This window comes from Callorhinus ursinus, unplaced genomic scaffold (genome assembly GCF_003265705.2).
Source record: "Callorhinus ursinus isolate GAN/ISIS: 27379988/994484 unplaced genomic scaffold, GSC_fseal_2.0 scaffold6, whole genome shotgun sequence".
NCBI lineage: Eukaryota > Metazoa > Chordata > Mammalia > Carnivora > Otariidae > Callorhinus > Callorhinus ursinus.
The window spans coordinates 22,506,509-22,531,281 of record NW_027397068.1 but is presented as its reverse complement, the minus strand read 5'-3'; the positions used below and the strand labels follow the sequence as shown (position 1 = coordinate 22,531,281).

The 24,773-nt window shown below is 33.5% G+C and overlaps 1 protein-coding gene across 6 annotated transcripts in view; it reads right to left on the bottom strand.

The window, feature by feature from the left end:
* Positions 1–6,608: 6,608 nt before the first annotated feature.
* GRIK2 (glutamate ionotropic receptor kainate type subunit 2) overlaps positions 6,609–24,773 on the bottom strand; it is a 778,198-nt gene continuing 760,033 nt past the window's right edge. For 4 of the 6 annotated variants that reach the window (XM_073893710.1, XM_073893711.1, XM_073893709.1 and 1 more), the window contains 2 exons: positions 20,793–21,043; positions 6,609–8,305 (listed from right to left, as the gene is read on the bottom strand). In XM_073893710.1, coding sequence (XP_073749811.1) covers positions 8,141–8,305; positions 20,793–21,043 — 416 coding nt within the window. In that variant the 3' untranslated portion in view covers positions 6,609–8,140. Of the gene's footprint in view, positions 8,306–10,651; positions 10,787–12,415; positions 12,503–20,792; positions 21,044–24,773 lie in introns of all 6 variants that reach the window. The other 2 variants (XM_025863091.2, XM_073893713.1) reach the window with 2 other exon arrangements.

The window sequence follows — 24,773 nt, the reverse complement described above, 5'->3', positions numbered from 1 at the left end:
TGTGCATCTTTTATAAATATAAGCCAATTGTTTTTTTATTTTTACCTCTTAAATTGTGCTGCTTGAGAGCTACTGAGGAAAGTCCCATCATTCTTCAGAATCTAACAAAAAAGAACACTTCTCTGACATCATTTTATAATTCTTATTTATGTATTTAGCACATTTGATTAAGAGCAGCATCTTCTTTGAGACTCTAAACAATGACAGCGAGCAACATGTCTCTTTTTCAATCAGCACTGCATACACAGTATCTTGGTTAATACTGTGAATTCACTGGTTTTTTAATATAAACAAATGGGCACACATATAATCAATTCATGTTGGGAGGGCACAGAGTAACAGGCCAATTCTAACCAAGGTGTCCAATTTTTTAAAGAATGAGAAAGCGTATCTTGGAAATCAAAGTAATGGTTAATATAAGTGAAATTATTCTGCGGAGCAAAGAAATTGCAAACTACTTCTTCTTTCGTTGAGTTTCAAACAAATACTGTCATAAGGGAAAACCCAGGTTTCCATTAGGGAAAGAGATATAGGAATGTAAAGGAAAATAGTAAGATATGAGAGTATCTGATAAAGAGCGAGCAAGCGAGAGAGAGGTGGTGGTAGATGGCACATGAATGGTAAGCGAGCAAAATAGGGTTTTAACAGAATAAGGTCGGGTTTGGTGGGCTGGGTGAGAGACTATAAAATACCAGGGATGGCAGAGATTGTGGTTTGTTTCCTGGGCTTGTTTATACATTTTCTTCAGTAGTCGAACCCCTGACTTTTAGCTGGCACATGGCTCTCCGAATTCAAGTCTACATTTCTAAACCTGCCTTACAACTAACTGTGGGCATATGACCGAGTTGACCAATGTAACATGTGACTTGTGTGTGATATGTTACCTTACAAGAAAGGAACGAGAGCTTTTCTGTTTCCTTTTGTTCCTGTATCCCTCCTTATAGAAATGTGGATACAGGGGCTGGAGTATAGCAGCCAGAATAAACTATGTGAAAACCTTAGGTTAGAAGCGAGATATAGGTAAATGTTAAAAAATACTTTTAAAATATTATAGAAGGAGCGTGGGTGCAGTGTGTCTTTTATTTCTCCCTTACCTTCTGACTTTTTATCAAAATGAGTGGAATATATGATTTATGATAGATTTTTCAGTGCATTAACAATGTTGGATTAGATAGTAAACTCTACTATCTACTACAAATCTACTATCTACTACTCTACTCTCTACTATAAATCTACAGATTGACTTTAAGGTAAATGATACTGGTAATTGAGAGTGTTATATTTTTGGAAGTATAATATTATAGAAATCTCCAGCTGAAATATAGGAAAACAGCAATTCTCCTTTGTAAAGAGGCAGGGATATATTTGGTTATAAATATTTTTTTATTTTTATTTATTTATTTGAGAGAGAGAATGTGATAGAGAGAGCATGAGAGGGGGGAGGGTCAGAGGGAGAAGCAGACTCCCTGCTGAGCAGGGAGCCTGATGCGGGACTCGATCCCGGGACTCCAGGATCATGACCTGAGCCAAAGGCTGTCGCTTAACCAACTGAGCCACCCAGGCACCCCATAAATATTTTTTTTAAGTTACCCCCATAATAAATGTGAAAGCAAGATAAAATGTAAGGCAATATATTAAAAAGGAATTCTTAAAATCTTACAGTTCAGCATGGTTCACTAACAAAGTGTTCCTTATCTACACTATAACACATGTTTCTTGAGCTTTATATAATAGAAATTGGAATGTTTTGAATTAGACCTAAGCCCTTAGGGTATAAATTACACTGGCTTCCAAATTTAGCATTATTTGACAGATACTAAAATAGAAGCATTCCCCATTTCAGAAATATCCTTGGACTCCATTTTGTGAAATTCATTTTTATGGTGAAAGTATCCCCTTTACATACAAAGTTAGAAAAATTATTTAGTAAGAAGAAAACATTGGCGATAATATGTTGTTTACAATTAGAAAAACAAGGTCTCTTCTGCCTCCACTGTATGTGAACCAAAGCATTTCTAATTTTGATCTGCTCCCTATATTGTATTTCTGCATAATATTATCTTTAAAAGGAAGTCTTGTTTCAGGTAAGAGTGAATGGTTGAATGCATGCATCAAATTTTGCTCCTTATTCAACCATAAAAATTACAGTAGACAGATTTTTTTTAATACATAAAACTCCAAGAATAAGAACAGAGAGGTGAAAATTTCAACACAGTTTTGGAAGGAGATGGGCATATGAACAAATGGTAGTTGACTAAGCAGATTCAAAAAAATAGAATCCCAAGTGGGCAGTGTGAGGAACTGTCAACCAATCAGATTGTATCACAGAATTCTTTCTTTTTAAAGATTTTATTTATTTGTTTATTTATTTATTTATTTATTTGGGAGAGAATGAGAGAGAGAGAGAGAGCACAAGAAGGGGGAGGGTCAGAGGGAGAAGCAGACTCCCCGCTGAGCGGGGAGCCAGACTCTGGACTTGATCCTGGGACTCCAGGATCATGACCTGAGCAGAAGGCAGTCCCTTAACCAACTGAGCCACCCAGGAGCCCTGTATCACAGAATTCTTAAAGGCACAGGAACCAGTTGTACAAACCACATTAATAACTAGTAATAGAGAAGGGAGAATACAATAAGGAGGACTTAATGTATTTTGAAAACAGTGGGTCCCTATATTCCCCTCCCTTTCCTTCACCTCTGGGAGCCTGTTCTCGACAAATTCAGTGAAGTGATAGTGTGTTATTCTCAAAAGAGAAAAAAATGAAGTACTCCAGGCTAGAGGATGCCAGGTCCAGCTGAAAGCCCAATTACTAAATTTGAAACAGGTGGTTAAGTGGCCTTAGTCGTTCTGAATTCAGAATGTGGAGAACTCCAGTTCTCTTAAACAATGCTTACCAGAACACTGGCAGTCAGGGCCTTAATCTCTAGGCAAGAAACTTTTCATGAGAATCTAATAGGCCCAAGAGGAAAGATCAAAAGGGAGATTTTGAAGGATTCATCAACAAATAGCCCAGTTAGATTAATCTATGGCAAAGTTCAAATTAGATAAACATTTTCCATTACACCTTTGTGCATGTAGAACTTCCAACTGAGACTTTAGTCACCTTTTCTTAATCATTAACAGGTTGCTAAGAATTTAAGACAAATATTTGAAGGAAACCTCTAAAATAAAAGATAGGAATTCAAATAAGCAAGCAGAAAAAATGCAACTGGGAGGAAACAGAAGGGAATTTCATAGGATTGCTATTAATGTTTTCAGAGATAGAAGATATGGTGGCCATAAAATAAGAACTCATAAAAATTAAAATAATTTAATGTTAAGAGAAGTTATCAGAGTGAACACAGGAAGCAGAGAAAAGGAAATTCTCAAAGTAATGTTTCAGAACATTTTCTCCAAACTCAAGGACAACAGTGACTAAATTGAAAAAATTAGCAAGAGCCCAGCCCAGTGGATAAAAGTAGATACATGCCTATCACTTGGGTATTTCAGGATGCTGAGAATACAAACCTAAAACCTTAAAAAAATCACAAAGCATCAGGGATCTGAATGATTTTAGGTTTTTCCGCAGTAGCCTCAAAATAAGAAAGCAATGAAAGGATACCTTGAAATTTATCTAGTAAAATTATTTTCAACTTAGAACTCTGCACCCAGCAAAACTAACACTTATCTATGAGAGTAGAATAAAAGCATTCAGACATATACAGGCTTTTTCAAAAATATCTCAAAAAACGGACCTGTCCTGGAATTCTCAAGAAGCCACCAAAATTAGAGATAAACTTAGAAAAGAGAGGACATATGTTAGAGGCAACAGGAGATGCAACACGGTTGAGACTAAGGGGATCCTGAGAAGGCAAAAGAAGGGAGGAATCTCACAAAAATAATTATGCTGCAGACACAGAGGGCTAATCATCAGTCCACATTGGAACAGTGTGATTCAAATTACAGATACATTCAGCGCTGTCATGACCAAAATCCTCACTGCCATTGTACTACCTTTTAAATCTGAAAAGATAATTCTCAGGTGAGCCTAGTCCATATTGTCATTCATACTTTGTTTCTCTTGATCAGACACTGATGAAGTTCTTCTCGTACACTCTGTGCCCTGTTTCCCTGAAACAGCCAGGCCCTCTCTTCTCTCTCTGACAGTACTCTGCTTAAATTTACATTTCAGAGTTGGAGGTGAGTGGCAATAAGCCTAGTCACAGAATACATAGAACAGCCTATTCCCAGGGAACAACTTCTGGTGCACCCAACAACCCACATGTGTGATTCTGTTGTACATATGCATGGCATACAATTAGTTGTATGTATATTTCATAATAAACAAATATTAAAAAGTATCATTATGCTAAAATACTTTTAAATCATTAGTGTTTAGTATATATACTCATTCAATAATAACAAGAAACTTGTACAAAAATGTAACTGAGTTGCAAAATATTAGAAACATTTTAATTAATAAAATATCCTTATCACATTTGTAAGATAAAATATATCCACTTGGTGTTCTCATAGTGGATAGGGTTGTTCATCTGTAAATATGTGAATATCTCCTTGGTATTCTCATAGTTGTTAGGGTTACTTAACTTTAAAATATATATATATATATATATATATATATATATCACAAATATGGATTTGTGTGTATACATACACACACAAATATAAATCACTGGTATTTTCATCTGGTTAAGGTTATTTAGTTATGGCATATGTAAATATATCCACATAGTGTGTCGTAGTGCTAGAGTTATTTATGGTATATGTGCCTCCATTGATTACCTGCAGTTGTCAGTTTATGTTGATTGTAACATGTGTTCTCTTCCATTCCTTCTTATAATTTAAGTGTTATGCTAGAGAATGATCCTTACTCTAATGTACTACCTTCCCAAAGAGAGGACACATTTTTTTCACTGTTTGAAATTATTATTATTATTTTCAAAGATTTTGTTTATTTATTTATTTGACAGAGAGAGACACAGCGAGAGAGGGAACACAAGCAGGGGGAGTGGGAGAGGGAGAAGCAGGCTTCCCGCGGAGCAGGGAGCCCGATGCGGTGCTCGATCCCAGGACCCTGGGACCATGACCTGAGCCGAAGGCAGGCTCTTAACGACTGAGCCACCCAGGCGCCCCTGGTTGAAATTATTTTGAAAGTAATCAAGATTTTATTAAGATTAAGAATAGTATCTCAAAAAAAAGAGAAAAGAATAGTATCTCATATATGCATAAGTACCTAATAAGTACGGAAAAATCTGTTTTGGCAATAACATAGAAAACCTTTTAGGAAAAGGATAAAAATTAAATATTATACAGTGTTTATATATTCTAAATTACCATTAGAGCAAAAAACACAGCAGTTTTTTTACACTTTTCAAAATTGTTAAATTTAATACTTGAATAAAGTAATTGCCACATTTTACCAAAAATCAAAATAATTATTTTCTGTTTACTTGAAAAAAATAAAGTTGTCATTTCTAGCCTATTATTTTGTTTAATATAAGGAAGAACTGAACTTAAAAAATTCTTTAAAATCTGACTAGAATCTGATTGATAAGAAACTTAATATTATCCAAAATCTGAACATTTTTATGATATATATTGAAGCTATTTACCATGTAAAAAAAAAAACAATGCTGAGATTTTTAGTAGTGGTTTGTGTAACTGTCTAACATTAAATTTGGGGTCAAAATTATCATTGAAATATGAATTTTAATTAAAAATGACATTAGAAATTTTGAAAATACTTGGGTATTTAATTTTTAATTTAATCAGATATTAGCAATTTGATTGTGCAACTTCTACGAGTTTGAAAAATACAGAGCTTTTTCTTATTTATTTATTTATTTTTGGGGGGTCACCTGTAATTAAGATGGTTACCTTATTTGTTTTAAACAAATTCTCTCTTTTTTTTTTTTAAAGATTTTATATATTTATTTGAGAGAGAGAATGAGAGATGGAGAGCACATGAGAGGAGGGAGGGTCAGAGGGAGAAGCAGACTCCCTGCCGAGCAGGGAGCCCGACGCGGGACTCGATCCCGGGACTCTAGGATCATGACCGGAGCCGAAGGCAGTCGCTTAACCAACTGAGCCACCCAGGCGCCCAGTTTTAAACACATTCTGTTAGGATGTTAACATCTAAACCACATCATTACTAATTGTTGGGTATTGAGCCTATCTTCTCCTCTCCCTTTGCTGAATTACACTGAATTATTGATGCACAAAGGAGTTCTTAGGTTGGACATAAGTTGAACTTCAAATATCACATAGTAAACACGATACAGCCTTACACAACCCTATCGAATATAGTCAACATCCTCTCAGAGAAGAAGCAAGATCATGACTGCTACTTCTAGAACTGCTATTTTTCTCATTTAAACTGCCCTAAACTGAAAGATTACAGGATCTATCCCTGTCCAGCTTTTCCTACATCTGCGTAGTTCCTCACTGAGCCTTTTTCTTCTTTTCTCCAGGTGGTTGGGCAGTGGCCATCCTTGATGACCTAGAAGGCTTCAGGAAGTGGACTTCCCCTCAAGCAATGAACATACTGTGCATTCTTATACACATACAAGAGAAAAATGAAAGTCAAAGCTGAAAGTAAAATGGACATAATTTTAATGATTTTTTTAAATTTTGTGCATTGGATTCAAACAGCAAACTGTGTGCACTCAACTGTTATCACAATATTGTCAAGAGGTCTGTGTCTTTTACCATTTTACACACAATTGTTCATTACAGTATGTTATCAGCCTCGTGGAAACCAGGGGTGTGGCATGGTAAGCAGTGGTGGTAGTGCACCTAGCTTTTATATTATCTAACTTGAAAATATTTCTCTTCTATGATTCCTTTTTTTCTTGATAAAAATAGTTTTCACCAAACGTTGGTGGTGCACACGCACTACCATTCATGCTTGACATCACACCCCTGACAGGAACACGTGTTCTTATTTTGTTGATAAAAAGTATTACAAAAATTTCCATACAAAAACTATTTTCATAGAAATCTTGCATTTCCACAAATAAACCTGAACATTTTTTTGAAAAAAAACTGCTCAAGAATTTTGTTCATTTAACATTGTGACTGTACTGATAAACGCAGTCCACTTCAAAGTTCTCCACACATACTTTTCTATGGTTGACCAGTCCCCTTTCTCCTTTCACCGAGATCTGCCCAGGCTCCATCAAGTTCGTTTATAGCAGGAACGAGGGTTTAGATTAACATATCTGAATGTTAGAATGAAAGCTTCAGTCTTCCACATAACCATCGATACCAACCCTTCTTTTACAACTTACAACAACGATTGCAAAACATTATCCTTTTTAATTCAGAATCTCTGAACCAACTGTTGCTTTTTTATTCTTGGTACAGGGTTGGGGAAAAGGTGTAAGGGGATAGGTGGGGACCTGGTAGAGTTGTATGTTAAATCTCCTGCCTTGGTAAATTTAAGAAAAAACATTATTGCCTTGGTAATTGACATTTCTATCTCAGTCAGTGACACAGACTGTCAAAAGAAAGAAAGAAAGAAAGAAAAACACTGATGAATATCTGCTTTATATTCCACTTGCCATGAAATTCAGATTTGTTTTGCATTACATTTTTTTTTAACATCCTATAAACACATATCGTCTATTCAGATGATCATTATACCGAGTAGTTGGGGGCTAGTAACATCACCACCTATATTATCTGGGTGTCAGAAGACTGTACTGTTTCTTGTAACACTACAGTTTTTGCTGATTCCAAGTATTTTTATTCTTAATGATTTTTTTTTTTTTTACTGGTTACCCTTGGGGCATTGATATTCCACCTCCTGGCAACAGTTGGACTTCAAAAGGAACCTGTAATTTCTTACTGGACTGCATTTGAAACCAGCCACAAAATGCGTGTGTAACATTCACTCAAAAGAAGGGAGGAACCCATGATAAAGAGTGTAACCCAGTGTAACTTGGTTGATCCATGACGCTTGTAAATCAGGTCTGATCATTGCAACTGCTTAGATCACAGAGTCTCTAGTTCATAGACACAGCGGCATGAGGTAACTCATTTTATTTTGCACAGGTTGCATATTTCCACAGGAAACATTCTCGCTAAATTGTTTGGAAAAAAAGGACGACAGTTTGTGCTTGGGTGTTTGGCCTCCCAGCTTCATGCCATGGTTTCTTTACCTGGCAACCTTCTGTCGTTAAATGTGTGCATGTTGATGACCTCTTCTGTTTTCACAATAACCGGGGCCTGTGGCTTGTGTTTTAACCGACGCTGGCATTTCAGGGACATCCTCAGCTCTTCCACCATGGCACTACAGAAGGACCTCTAAGAATAACACAGAGAGTGAGATATTACAACACAGGCCAACTGCAACTCCCCAGCAATAATATTAAAATCACTTTCAAGAGGCTTGTCAACATTGCAGCCTTGACGGTTTGAAAAATTTCATTATAAAGGTGAGAGCGGTTGTTGCACTTTTAATACACAACTCGTGATCATTAAAGTATCTTTGCCAAGTGGGCTAGTTTAAAGAAAATCTCCAGCTGATAGTGAAATAAACTGCCAACAAGGAATGCATAGAAGATGTCTATGTTAAGATTTTCAGATGTAAAATTGACTAACATCATAAAATATAGATCTACCTTAAAATTTAAATACAAACGCATGTACACAAATCAGTAACCAGAAATCCATTCTTGATCTTTTAACAGATTAGAAGAAATGTACTACTTTTTTAGATCACAGCATGAAATATGAAAATTTTCTTTAAACATGGATTCTTCCATTGTGCATCTCAAAACGGAACAAAAGTAGTACTCACACATTTAGACATAAAAACATGGAAGATAACTTCGGGTACTCATTATATCTTTGTGTGATTATGTCTATAAAACTATTGATGATGATTACAAACAAATATGATTTAATCATGAAATGACAAACTGTAGCACGTTAAAAGTACATGAACAAATATTAACATTTTTTGGCCAACATCAGCTTGATAATTGAAAGCTGGCAAATATTTCATCCCATCAAGATAAAATGACCCTATAAAGATTATTTTTAATTCCCATTTCATTGGCAATAGATTTGCTAGAAATTCTGTGTACCTGGGGCTCATTATTACACACTCCTAACAATTCCTATTACAGAGTCATATATGTGAAACAAAATTTTATCAGTCTTCTTCCCCAACTAATTGAGATACACGTATGTTATTTACATATAAATCAGATTCATGAACCAGTTGCATATTGTAGTTGGAATTCAGATGGGCTGAGACTTAGGCTCTTCCTGTGTAAGAACTAAAAATGTGGACAATGACCAAAAATGTGGACAAATATGAAAAATTTACACAATTCCAAAAAGTGATATGAAAACATAATGAAATAAACCTAACTAAATTTGCATGTGAAGGCTTATTTTTTGCTTTAGGTGTTGCTGCTTTATTGTTTATCAGCTTAGGCTAATTCCAAACAATATTTAATAGCATATATGTTTTTTTAATATTTTGCACGCATAATCTTTTGTGACACTCAAACCAACACTTTGAATTAAAGTAAGCATCTCTGTGACAAAAACTGATTCAGAAAAAAGGGAAGTCACTTCCTGCAGCTCATACCTGAGATGCCAGCAAGATATCCTGATAACCCAGTTTCGTGATTTTTGACCCTGTCTTAGTATCTTCTTGTTCATTCCTAGCTATATCCTCATTTCTCTTTTATGCGTTCCTGAACAGTTTCCTTAGTGGTCTTCTCAACTGTATGTCTAGGCTATTCCTTCCCAAAAGGCTCACAGATACCAGAAAAAAATCTTTTTTTAAACCAGTTATTAATAGCATTTCTTTGTCTAAGAAACAGGTAAAATCCAAATCTGTTTTTTTTTCCCCCTTCATGACTTCTCTGATTTAGCTTCCCCCCTTCCTTTCCACCCTCCCCATTTGTTTTTTCTCTAACACACTCTTCTTTGCTTGGACTTCCAGGGTTTTCTCCTTTGCTTCTCCTTGCTCTAGGACCCTGCAGAGTTCTTTCATCCTTCATATCAATCCAACTTTACCCCTTTACCTCAGGACATGATTCACTCTTTAACTTATTCAGAAATCACTTTCCAACTGACCAGGCTCATTATTTTTGCTCAATTTGGTTTTGTCCTTTTAGTATTTTGCACTCATTGTCATGTTTTTTTCTATCTGGCCTCTGGGACTTCTATGAATCCCTCTCACTAAACTGTAAAGAGCAGAAATCAAGTTCTCATGGAACTGACTGAACACACATGTATCCTTTAAATGTTGACTGAATTTTAACTGTAGCTACACATGACCCTAATATTTGAACTCTTACTTAACAATGTGTTTAATTCAATTGTCTAAAAAAGTTTTTTTCAGAAGCTTCGTAAGCATGTATACAAGATACCTAATTAATCAAGGTAAGACTTTGGTATTTGCTTAATAACATTAAATTAGTAAAAATATTAATTTATTAGTACTTATAAAGGGTGGTGATTAAATGTTACACATGAATTCCCCATTAACTACAGTTACTGCCATGCATTATTTATAATGTGTTAAATTTTACAGTTCGGAAGTTCATGAATTATATTTCTCTTAAAGGATTTATATGACACCTGACAGCCAGTATATGGACACACTGTTTCTCATTGCTTAATACCTACTATTAGATGTACTTATTAAGAACATGATGATAATGATGATGAAGATGGTGATGATGACAACACTGTAGAAATGGAAAAATCTGACTCCAAAAGGGGGAAGAATACATAGTCTTGAGGTAACTTAGTCTTGGCTCTCTGTTGAAACATTTAACAGAAGAATTGATTAGATAATATAACAAGGTCAGAACTTGATGCCATTGACACTTTATAATGTTATAGGATGTGAATAACGTTGAATTGTTTGAAATAAGCCTTCATTTAAAATGAATAAATTTCCCATATGTTTAAATAATTGATCACAGCCTCTTCTTGGCAAACTCGATTTGTAGACATTTTGAATATATTAGCTTCAAAAAATAATGGAATAGATATATTAATTAATTTTCTGTCCATACTAAGAGAGTGGCCTACACAATTGATTTCCTTTGGAAAAAAAGTCTTATAAATATACATATCCATTCAAAGATGAAATGACTCAATTTTATTTGTAGTAAGTTAAAGAGTAAACTGAACTTAGTACCCTAGACTTAACTTCAGACTACAAATAAAGGCATATAAAGCTCTTTTTAGACAATTTTATATAATATATAACATTTATAATGCTGTGTAATATAAAATGTAGGTAAAAAAAACCTGCACCAAAGATCACAATACTTTCATCTTTCATAAATTAAATTATCTTAAATGAATTATATTTACAAATTTAGAAACTCTGAAAATTATAAACATGTAACCCCACCAATACCATTTTAGGCTTTATCTAACCTACAAAGCTATTAGAAAGTGAACATTTCAATCAAACAGCCTTTAATCAGCCAACCAACAGCTTTGGTTATTTAATGTCAAATTACTACTTTTATTAAATTTTTTCTCTCTGAATGAGCTGAATTTTACCAGTTCTCTTTTGATCTATCACTGTCAGTTTACCTAAAAAGTAGTTTTACTTTAGGTCACTAATAAAGTCACTGTGAGACCATAGGTTCTCTTCTCACATGTAGAATATTTCTAACCCTTCACAAAACTATGAAAACCTTAAGATCTGAGCAGTTTAGAATAAACAGGGGAAATTTAAAGAACTTAATGATATCATAAAGTACTGTTCACTTGTGGCACCAGGCAAACACATGTTCTTTCCTTTTTTTTAAGCTTTGGAATGCAAATTCCATACTGCAATCTATGGAAGAATCTGAAGTTGAAACTGGAGATATGCTTGTGGATTATAGCTGCTTCTCTGTGCTTTGTGTTGCCCAAAAATTACTATGTCTAACTTTTAAATAAAGTTCGAACATTGTCATTCAAGAGACTATATCTTTCCTACTTCATATAATAATTGGAATTTTGAAAAATGTCTTTTTTGTTGAACTATGAAATAAGGCTTTGAAAAACCCAAGTGCACTTAACAGGAGTTTTCTGGCTTGTAATAAAGAAGAAGGAAAAGTGGCGGGGGGGGAGGAGGAGAGGAGAAAGGAGAGCAGAAGAAAGAATAAAAGAAAAAGAGAGCAATAGAAAAGGGAGAAAGGAAGGAAGGAGGGAATGTGGGAGGGAGGGAGGCAGGTGAAGGAAAAGCAGGAAGGGAGGAGGATGGCAGGAAGAAAAAGAAAACTATGTTGAAAAATCAAATCACTTTTCCTTAGGAATGGAAAACCACAAATTGTGTCATTAAATAAGGTAAGTTTCTTAGGGTGAAAACAACCACAAAAATGTTTCTCCACATTAATATAACAAGACTACAAAAAGAAAAAAGAAAGGCACAAGGATACTAACCATTATTAAAAACCTCTTTTAGTAAGTTTCAAAAGTTTACTAAACAGTGTCTGGATGGTAGGGTGGCACTAACCATATAGAAGATTCCTGAAAATGAAAATTTAAATCTTTGAGCTGTTAGCATGTATAATTGCATTTAAATTAGTAAAACTCATTATAAAATTCACTATATTTAATGAGGCAACCTGTATTTACACATCACTAATTCTAGAAATGATGAAGGCCTGGAAACCTGAAAAGTATAAATTTGGCTATATTTACATTGATTTTAATAAAGCTGTATTTTTATTTTGAGTATAATACGACAACATAAATAGTCCACAGAAAAATGTTCTCAAGAATATCATTATTGGTGTATAGAATAATTTATTCTTAATAGCTTAACTTACTAACTTATAGATGTGTTTATATGATCGCATGATGTGACAGCACTTGGTGAAGCACATGATTTTTTAAAGAGTAGAAATCTAGGTGTAAATATGTTCCACACTGAACACTGGCATAAACTGCATTTTTAAGTTAAGATCTTTATATTTAGCAATGTCTCCTTTAAAACAGCAACTGATGAAAAATAACCAATTTGAATTTTTAAACTTTGAAGCTCGTCACTTTCATGTTGAATATATGTAGTCATTTGTCACCCAAAGGTAAAATAATCAAGATATTACGCACTCTGTATTTATTTTTTAAGGAGAAAACTCTCTTATGTGTCTTGCTATCCTATTCTTTGATAGTATAAAATGTACTAAATGATACTCCAGTATTCATTCAGAATAATTTCCAACCATTTATGCATACAGTTCCTATTGGAAATCCCACCAAAACATCTTCAAGCTCCTTCTATCAGATTTGTAGCTCAATATTCTAGCATATATTAACGAAACTTGTTTGGAGTTTGTCCTTTAGTTTGTACACTGATTATGGATAAACCAGTCCATTCTCAGATGTTTTTCTAATTAATTTCTGATGCCATAGGCCATTTGACCAAGAATTCCAAGTTGCATGTCAGAAAGACAAATCCAAACAGTCACTGTGATCCCTGCATAAAATTATCCCACATTAGATAAAACTAAACCAACTAAATAATAACTAAAATGGCATAAAAGTATATAGAGCATAATACATGGTATTTTGTATAAATATTGGTGTATTAAATGAGGAAAATAGTTGTCATTTAATATGACACATTCCTTTTGATTATACTCTTCTTAATTGACAGGATTTTTAAAATATCAAAGAGCTAATGCTATATTCATCAGAAGTATAAATTGACCTCAGGCTATATGAATGTAACAGTGAGCACTGAGAGATGGAAAATGACTTGTTAAGACACTCATGTCAAAAATGTATATAGCAACTTTGATCTTGATATTCAGTTCTAGAGCAGCTCTCATTTTGAAAAAAATATGTTATTTAGATCAGCTGCGCGGCTGTCAGACAGGATGTTTTACACGCAAGTTCTGCAGTGATCTTATTGCTTCATCACTTTAATTTTACAGCTAGAGAAACTCAAACTCAAGAAATCATCTACCCAAGGTTATGCATACAACTGGTATCAGAGCTCAAAGAAGAGCGCTATTCTCTTGACCACTGTTCTATGAATGCTTTTATTATATCAGCCCGCCTCCTGAAGAGGGACTTGAATTTCAGTGGAGCCTTTTACCTGGACTCTGCTCTTAATCAATGTTAATTTTTGAATAGTAAGCAATAAATCAGACAGAAAAAAATATGGGGCAAAAAGAAATACATTTTTTAATGAATAAAATGACAAAGCAACCTATGCGTTAGCTGGGGTTATTGTACAATGATAAACTTAACCAAAGATTAAAATATTCTCAGAAACCTGGGCTCTTACAGAAACAGTTACTGAATATCTTTATATTGCATTTAGCAAATACAGTGAGACAGAGAAAAATGAAGCATCATTATACATTTTTACACTTCCCCTACTTAAGTTCTAAAAATCAATGAATAAGGTCTGACAAGCTTCAACACCACTTTAGTCAATACAGCTATGAAATGCATTTTAAGAAAAAGCAATGTTAATCATCACATTTTTGCTAGTAGTCATAATGATACAATTTTCAACAAAACGCGTAACATCCAAATATCTAATGCTGAATTCCAGGAAAGCTCTCTCTTTTTAAGATTCAGCAGTTAAAATGTATCAGCTTTATGAATAAAATAAGTATATTATAGCAATAGCTGCTTATTATATGCCAGACACATGCAAAATACTCAATGTATGTTAACTATCTTAATTTTTAAAACACTTTCATTTATGGTATATTCCTAACCCATTTATTTGTTTATTTTAAGAGATGTATAGAAAGATTGAGTAATTTTATCCAAAGTCGAGCAAAGTTGAGAAAGGAGCCCAAATCTTCTTCTTCTTTTTTTTTTTTTTTGTAATTCCAAAACTCATGCTTAATTGTCTAGGAAAGTGAAATAACTAGACAGTGCTTAAGATCAAAGCCCACAATCTGTTTATCTAATTCAAACTCCCACTCCACATATTGCATCAATGCAACTTCAGGAAGAAAAACTATCAGGAAGACTAGCTAAATATTCTACCTCCATTTTGTGCAAAATGCTATAGCTTAAAAAGTGTGAGAGTAGGCATCTTTGACTTTGGGAAACACTTGACCCTTGAGATACTTATCTTCATGTGCGCAATATGGATAATGATATTTGCACAGTTCTCAGGGTAACTTTGTATTCAAATGAGATATTACTCTTTAGAAACTCTAAAGTCATTTATAAAAATAAGATAGTAAAATTATTATCTATCCAGCTACAATCTTAATTTTAAAACATCATTTATGTGCATAAATAGAGGCTGGCTTAATCATACACAAATGACTTAAAAATTCTTTGGATGATTTGGAACAAATTAGTGAATAAAATAAAGATTGGCATCTCATTTTTAAGTGTGATTTTACATTTCTATGTGAAAACATTTTTAAAAGCCATCTAGGTAATCCTTATATAGGTCATTGGTAGAAATTGAGAGATGTTCTGCTCTCAGAGAAAGGCAGTAACATAAAAACAATACAAAATGGACTATTCGTCCAAAGTCTATTTGCAGCTTTTAACTTCTGAATAGCAACATACTTTATGGTTAAATTTTATTATACTGAAAATATACTTAGAACTTCTAACTTCTAAAAAGTTAAATGCAGTTAAAATTCCAAAGCACAGCTGTTCTGTGGTTTGCTAATAGGCATTACTTGCAAAAGGTAAATATTGAAATAAAATCTTTACTGATGATTTATAGCAGTGTTTGCATTCCTATGCCTTGTCCAATAAACGACCTCTTTTAAAAAGCATTGCTCCCAATAGAACAAATTTCTTCAGCATTCTGAAAGCGACAACCTGTTTTCATTCTTCTGGTTCCATGAAATACAGATTCAGCCAGCGCTGAAAAGCGATTTCCTTGTAAATAATCTTTTACCCAGGATCCCTAGTCTTGCAGGCTTAAACTAACCCACTCTGATTTTCTCTTCGTCGTTCCCCCCAATTGTACTATTTCATTCATTGGTCCTTCTACTCTGAGTTACAGCTTCCTCCTACCATTTGCTATTCAACTGTAGACTGAAGAGCATTCTATGTGCCCTCCAAAATTTTTTTTTTTAACTTTCAGTGTCTGGAAAAACATCATTATTTAGAGATTATCTGGAGTATGATAGACCAGTGTTCTATAATACAAATAACAACATTGACTAAAATATACTATATCCTGGAAAACAACAATACCAAGTAGTTCTTAAAATGTCCTTCAATCACCTTAAAGGAAAGCTCAAATCAAAACAAATTCAATATCTGAGCAATAATTTATATTTTTTTATTTCTCAGACATTTTGACTACATTTTGCTAATACTTAAGTAATAAGAAAGAATATTTTTGTTGCTAAGTCTTTTCATGTCAGGAAACCCAAAGATTCATGTTCAAACTATTCAATGAAAATAATCTTTACAGGCAAATCCATTTTCAATTGCATGGGAAAGAAAATATTTCTGTATATAAATCAGACAAAAAATTAAACTGTGTAAGTTACATTACTATTCTTGCTGGAAATCAAAAGAAGTCAGAATTATGTACATCTTTTAAAAGAGGACATATTAAAATATTTAAGAAATGTTGAATGATTTTAAACATGAATCATAATTCTGTCATAAAATAGTTTAATTAAAATTAAAATAATTACAATCACTTCCAATTCATGCTTACAAAACCAATATATTATCATAACTATTACTAGACAAAACAAAACTCTGTATCTTAAGTAGCTTTCTTCAGTTATAAGTAAGACAGGACCTTTTAAGCAAATCCACATAACCTGAAATTCGCTGATAATTGCCTCAAATGTATAACAGTTTCTTGTATTCTTACTGAATGAAACTTAAGTAATAATATTTTTTAAGTCAGGGAACAGGTAAGGCAAGAAAAAATCAATTAGAAAATGTACATGTTGATTACTGTTTCAGACACATTCAGAAAGGAAAAACATTTTGAGGATCTTTCCAAATGGCCAAGTTATACTTTGGAAAAATCAGAAAAATAAATACCTACTTATTTTAAAAGTTCAAATAAATGAAAAGCAATGCATCTTTGATGTATTAATATTTGCATCAAAATTAAAACCATGAAGTATTTTCAAAATTGTAATACACCATCTTGTGGCTATCTGAAAGGAATGCAATTTACGGTTTTTGAAGTTCTAGGGTCTATATATCTCAGCAATTTCTTCTGTTTTCAGTTTTAACCTTCCTTCATTTAAAAATGATACTTTCTTACACTACTCCTAATTATAAAAAATCTAAAAAAGTTATAGTCATCAAGACCTATTTGCTCCACTAATATTTTACAAAATGCATGCTATTTGCTATTCATAAATTTTTATCCATAAGATTCATATTCACCTAGAACTGTGTGTATATCACGTCTAGAGGCCTTTTTAGATAAAGATGGGACATTTCTTTATTTTTTAAATCCTGGAATACTATAGCCTACAGAAAGAAGGAAAAGAATGAAGAAAGTGAAGGGAAGAGAGAGCAAAGCACACTGGGGCTAGAATTATGAATACTACATCATTGTTTACATTCAATGTGCAAAATATAATTCCTTGGATGTTCAGTTCTCAATAAATATTGAGTAAATGAATGATCACAAATATTTACCTTACTTTTAAAATTTAAGAAATATAATTAAAGTCACAATTATTAGTGTAAATAAACGACTGTGATAAAATCTAGGAATATTTCATGATTAATTTTAATAAATTAAGTAAGGTGTTAAACAAACTGTACAGCTCAACTAAATAAAATCTTTTCCTCAAGAGAAATAAAAAATAATGGAGCCCAAGAAACTAATTTATCACAATACATAAAAATGGGTCACTTCTAATAAATCCGTAAGTATTTATTTTATAAACACAGTTCTTTTGAACTATATAGAAACATAGTTCTTTTTTTATTCTTTATGATATGCTTTTCTAAATAGTTTCCTGGAACCAACTTCATTATTTATTTAAATAGACAGAAAGAAAGATGTAAATAAATAAATAAATAGATGGTAGGTCAATCTATCTTATGCCAACAGGCACTGTTTGGGACCTTGGAGATACAAACCAAAAACACTAGGTCTTTGTCCTAAAGGAACTGAGAGTCTAGTCCGGAGAGAGGCATCCACAAAGAGAAACCAACAAATATGAATAAAATAATGTGCTAAGGGAGAATGGAGATGTGCATAGGCTTCACAGAGAAAAGGTATCTAGACATAATGATGGATGTAGTTTAAAATGGGCAAAAAAACCTTCCCAACTTTCTCAAAGGGGTAGAAAATGTTTTTGGAATGATGGCAGTACCTGAAATCACCAAAGTAAATATAAAGTAAGATATGCACATCATATTTTTTTCCGCCGGAATAGGAAATGAAAACCTAACACTACCTTGTGGAAACAGCTGTGTCCTGTACTCACAACCATTACCTCTATTGATTAGGGAAAGCTTTCTGGACAAGTTGATAACCTAGTCTTGAATGACACTAGTCTAAAATGACTAGTGGGAGTTTGTCAGGTAGAAAAATGGTCAAGATTTGCTCAAGTCAAGTGGAAGAAAATTTGAAAAACTGGATGACATTGGAAAATTGAAAGTAATTTAGTTTGACTGGAGAAAAGGAGCAAATTGGGGAGAAACAAAAAATCGAACTATAATGGTAGACAGGGACAGGTCCTGAAGTGCCTCATCTGCTAGGCGAGGGAATTTGGATTTCATTATGCAAGTTATGTGGAGACAGAGTGTGAAAGCACTGGGGAAGGTGACTAATAATCCTCATGTAATATCAACACAGTTGTCTCTTTTGTTTCATCTGCTTCAGTCAAAAAAGGTACATTAATTTCTTTTTCCTAATTGTTTTAAAGGTCATACAGGTCCACAGAAATTCAAGAAAGCTGCATTTCAACTAAGCTAGTTTTTTATAGTAAGTATGAAGAAGGTTATTTTAGAGAATTAAATCCCTACGTTCTTTGTTTTGGGTTTTTTTTGTTTTGTTTTTTTAACAGAATGCTTATAGACTAATTGTGCCTTAAGACATGGCCTAGGCAAATCATATGGCTACGACAGAGAAGCGCAATAGAATACCACATATATCAGGAGGTTAATTCATTGGTTTTATTTTAACACTGAGCTATAACTGAAAGATAATCATTGCATTTGGAGATTTGAGGTTCCAATTAGAAAGCCCCAGATACCTTCTGTAATTTTTGGACTCATTTTAAGTATTACCTAACCAAAGGACACATTTATTGCCAAGTTATAGTAAAAACGGACATTGATGAGCTAATGTTCTTTTGTCTTTGATTTGTTCTTTGGATTTGATTTCAAAACTGATTTTGACATTACAAAAAGGATCATGACATAAAAATGTTATGTTATTGAGACTTATTCGTAGGTCACACTAGTGAAACAAATATTTGATTTAGCCAAGTCAGCAGATACAGCCATCCTGAATGTTGTGGAGAAATAAATCATATGATTTTCTAAATTTTTCAAACTTTCGAATTGGTTATTTTACTCAAGGACCAAAGGAGACTATCAAAATACTTACTTATAAAAACATTATTTCTAAGTGTTAAATACTACAGTCAAGTAAAAATATAGAAATGCTGTATCCAAAATTTTGGTTTCAGAAAGGAGAAGTAATTGCAACAAAAATTACCAAAGACAGAGGGAAAATGTTTTTGTTTTTTAAAAATAGTTTTACAGATGTCAGTGTTCAAAGAATATTAGCAAAATGTATTTACCTTCTATTAATGTATGATATTACCTTTAATTTCATATTTTGCTCCTCATGTTTACCAGTAAAAGTTCATAAACCTCTTAAATATGAAAGAAAATACAATCTCACTGTGACACAGGGTCTAAAGGTTAAGCCCTAAAAAACTTTTTTTTAAGTTAAAAACAAAAGAGATGTTTATAAACAAAAAGTAAATGAGGTGCCAGAAGACTTAAAACTTGTAAAGCAGTAGTTCATGTTCAGAGCTATAAATTTACATACAAAAAGGGTCATGTACCATCTGAAAGAGAGATTTTTCTATAAATATTCTTCATATTTATAGAACCGAGGAAATTATAGCACCAGAAATATATATTTGAATGAGATTCACAAATTTTTCAAGAATGTAATATAAAGACAATTGTCCCAAAGACTAAATGTATTAAAATCTCGGGAAAAAAGCTATAGTCTCAATATTTTTGAGGTTTATATATATTCTTCTAAAGACTCTGGTGCAAAGGAATAAAGGACTTACTAAGAATAGCATTAAATGGCATGAAAGGAATGACAATATTTTCACACATTCACTAATTTAGAAAATTAACTGTAATTTCCACCATGCAAGTTAAGACTTCTTTTCAATTAGAAATTTATCAGACTAAAAATCTTCAAATAAAAATTTCATCTACCCTCTAACTTGAAACCGTTCTTCAGGATTGTATTTTAAAATCTATTTTATCTATAGAGAAGTATTTCTTCCTTCATATTACAATTTCCGATATTTGCTTCCTTCCTTAATTGCATTTCTCCATTAAACTAACTGCAATGAACTTCAAGCCGCAAAAGCGTCTCTTTGTCTCAGGCTTCAATAACAGGAGAAATAGTCACTTGTTCTGAAGCTGGCTTTAATTTAAACAGTTTCATGTAACTTAAAAAGCACAAAGGTGATCCTGATTCTTTTTGTGAATCTCCGTTAGAGAATGAATGGCAGAGGACAATTAGCGGTCAGCGTTCTAAGCATTACCCTTGCTTGGAAAGATCAAAAAGAATTTGTTGTAGTATAACAGCAATTGCTTTGAATCGTAAAAAAGTGACATTTACCTTTTCCAATTGAGCGTTTTTTTTGGATTTGTATAAAAACTCTCCCACTGCCACAAAAACTGAGAGCACCAAGCCGGCTGCCAGAACAATGAAGATGCCACCAATATTTTGAACCCCCAGGGCACTGGCCTCTTTGCTCTCCTCCTCCGGGCAGCCATTGCCCCTCCACCATTTCTCCTTCATCATGTGCAGCTTGCCCTCCTCTTGTAGCTGGAGAATTGCTATGGTGATTTTGTCTCTATATGGAGAACCTAAGAAAAGAGAGGGTATGTTAACTCTTTCAAGGAACCCAGAGTTTTAATAATTAAGGGTTAACGTGATGAGAGGAGGATAGAGCTTTGTCCAAACACCCCAGGGTATGCCAATATTTATTTTCAGTAGAGAAAAACAACTGGAAAATGATGAAGGATAGAAATTTAATGAGAGAACTAAGTAACAACATGAAGTAATGCCATTCTGATTTTGAAGGGTATAATAAAAGTTGTTTTTGAGGAAGAAAATGTCGCCTTTTAAAAGGCAGGCAGTTCAGAGCACTGGAAAATAAGTAAAAAGGAAGTAGAAACCTAAAAAAGAAATCGATAGAGTGCAAGGATATTTAGCTAATATATAGGAATCACTCCACACTGAAACAGAGCATTGATAAACCAGTAATCTCTATTTTTAGGAAAGTTGTGGGAAAAATTGTGTTTCCCAGGATTAAGTGCAATAATTTAAGGCAATCATGATCAACAGGCTGCATTCAGGGGTAGCTCATACGTTGCAAGTAATAGGTAATCACTTCTAATTTTTATTTAATCTGAGTAACAGAAATAACAGGCTTGTACAGACTTGGATCCTTCAAATATAATCATGGTAATGCATTGTAAGGTTTTTTTGATAGTTTATTTACTATTTTATGTTTTGGGGGGAAATGTTCTCTCCAGTGGAGGCAACAGTATAAATTAAATTTAGTATTTATGCTGATGGGGGCAGATATTCATCTGTATTAGCTATTACATGATAAGTAATAACTTTTCTAATTGGTTGCCCAAAAGCATAGAATAATACCGAACTACATGCATCTTTCAACACCTAACCCAGAGGATGGGTGTTACCTCTTTTTCCCACCCAGAAATAGCCTGTATCTAAAGTTTCATCTTCTTTTCTAAAGCACTATATTGCACATTCCATTTTTCTGCATCTTCTCATTCATAAGTCCTTCTGCTTACAGAAAAATACTAATTTTCAAATTTTAGTTTGTATTCAATAATGCCTGTGATTTTTTTTTTTTTTACTTAAATATACCTACAGGGGCCTATACTAAAACTTTATTTTTGCTAAAAGTGATTAAAAACTTCATCAAGAAACTTTTCTGCCTCATAAGGGACACCGTTATATATTTTGTTTTTACTTGTTTAATATAACAAGACCAACTTAGCATCATTCTCTTAGAAAGAATAGTCACGCCAAAAGCAGAAAGATAAGGGGAATCATAGGAAGTAAATAAGCTGTTGAATGTTGGAGGGATGGTCTACCTAATCCAGCTGAAGAGCTGTTCTTTAACATAATCCTTAATCTTACTCAGAAGAAATGTGTAGGTATATGGCTTCTATACAACATTTTTCCAGTTTTCCTTAAAAGGAGCATTATCCATGCCTATATTTAGAACTCAAATATTTTATTTTCATTGTACAATTAATCCTCATGATAATAGAAGAATTTCTGCTTCTCGGCTTCTTTGCTGTGCTCTTCTCTTCCAAATGCCCTCTGATGAAAATATTCAATTTTAAATCTGCCCCTCAGCCACTTCAGGTCTCAATGGATAAGCCTTGCCCAGACTACCTTCTACCTCGATCACTAACGGGCCACTCAGCCTAGGTCACCTAGTATTATCATTATTATTATTTGCCTTTCAGAGTGTGACTTATTTTCTTTTTTTTTTCTTAAGATTTTATTTATTTATTTCAGAGGGAATGAAAGAGAGAGAGAGAGCACATGAGAGGGGGGAGGGTCATAGGGAGAAGCAGACTCCCTGCTGAGCAGGGAGCCCGATGCGGGACTCGATCCCGGGACTCCAGGATCATGACCTGAGCCGAAGGCAGTCGCTTAACCGACTGAGCCACCCAGGCGCCCCCAGAGTGTGACTTATTTTCCTATGTAGATTATAAACTCTCTGGAATAGATGATGTTTATCTATGTATATATATCATTTATCTCTATCGTCTACCATCTCAATATTTTCTTATATAATTCTGTCTTCTGAATATTTGTTCACATAACAGGATCTCAACAAATGTTTCATATTATGAGGAGCATAATATCTGACTAAGGCATTCCTGCCATAATGTAAGAGTAACAACCTAGTCCTTTTGGTCTGTCTGACATGTATTTTAAAACCATAAATTAAGGCCATCTGTTGGGCTACCCAGTTTTCATTAATTCACTGCATCTAACCTAACACCAGCTTCAAGGTCACTCTCACTTTGAATTATCATTCTCATTAACCATGTATATTCTGTGTAAAATAAATATTTGATTGAGAAAAAAATCCTCTTTAAGCAGAATTGCAGTTCATCAAATACGTTTTTTAATTAGAAATATAGCAGCTGAAGCAAATTTTATGCCGATAGTACTTGTGAAGATGGCCACATGTGACTAATATAAAATGTGGTTTCTCTTTTGGAAGTTCAATTGTAAGCAAAATTTGGGGTGATAGTGACTTGAAAAGTAGACTTCAAATATGGAAAATTTTTGATACAGCTAAGTAATATTTTGAGTCAGCTTATTTCTCATCCTGAACAATACTGAAAGAATATTATTTTATTGCCAAGTCACCATACCCATTAAACTGCATGAGGATGTTTATTCTAATATCTTCAAACAGTATTCTTCCCTACATTCTCAAAATAAGAAACAGACTAACAGAAGCAACCCACTTTTCAAACAAATGATAGATACACCTTGATTTCTTGCTTGGCTGAACTTCCTATTTCTAGCACTTACAGTAAACACAAAAATTTCCCATTGCTAGCAAACCACCCCAAACTTGTTTTCCAATATAAATATGGTAATTTTTAAATGGAATTTGGTTTAAATAAAAGCTACAAAATTAATATACCTCATTTTGAGGTTTTTAACAAGATAAAACAATATAGGGAACATAATTAATGAAAGTAAATCCTTGCCATGTTTTACTTGTTGTTCTGTCATTGGTTTAGTTTAAGTAATTATTCTTTTAAAAGAAATAGCAATTCAACAATAAATTATTACTTCTTTGGTACATCATTTGATGCTCCTGGGGAAGCATTTCTATACAGATACTAGTTGAAGTCCAACATGGGCTGAAATTTCATCTCGTTGAAAAATCTCAAGGGCACACTGAGATCAAAGAAGAAAAGTAACTTTCATCCTCCTTGTGACAAGAACAGCTATGCGCTTAGCTCTAATGAAGTGAACAGTCATTAGTTAGATAGATAGAGCTTACATTTTGCCCAGACCCCAACCCAGCCTCAATCCATATGCCGGCAATGAGAGAAGCTGCCTCCAAGGAATATGAGTATTTTTGCAAGAGGACTTTAAGATTGATTAGAGAACTACTGAGGAAATTGTCAATATGTCTACTTTAACACATACTATTGTACCTAAAAGTCAATCCTCAAATGCTTAAGGGACAGATAGCCATAAATGAGTGAAGAAACACTTTAGACAAAAATATCTGAAAAATTGCAACATCCACAGTGGGTAACTTTCAGCTCCACTTTGAGAATTTCAACACAGGGTTACCAGATATTTTATTTTATTTTTTTGTGAGAACACATGAAACAGTCTGTCTAAAATTCTCTACAATTAAAATGTTGGCAAATAAATCATTTCTTGAAAAAATCATGCCTAATATGCCAAATACCTCTTAGAGCTGAATTTAGCCTTTTGATTTTCACTATGCCATCCATCTCCGAGTATTGGTTCTTTTATATTCTTACTCGTCATGAGATTTTCTTTGGC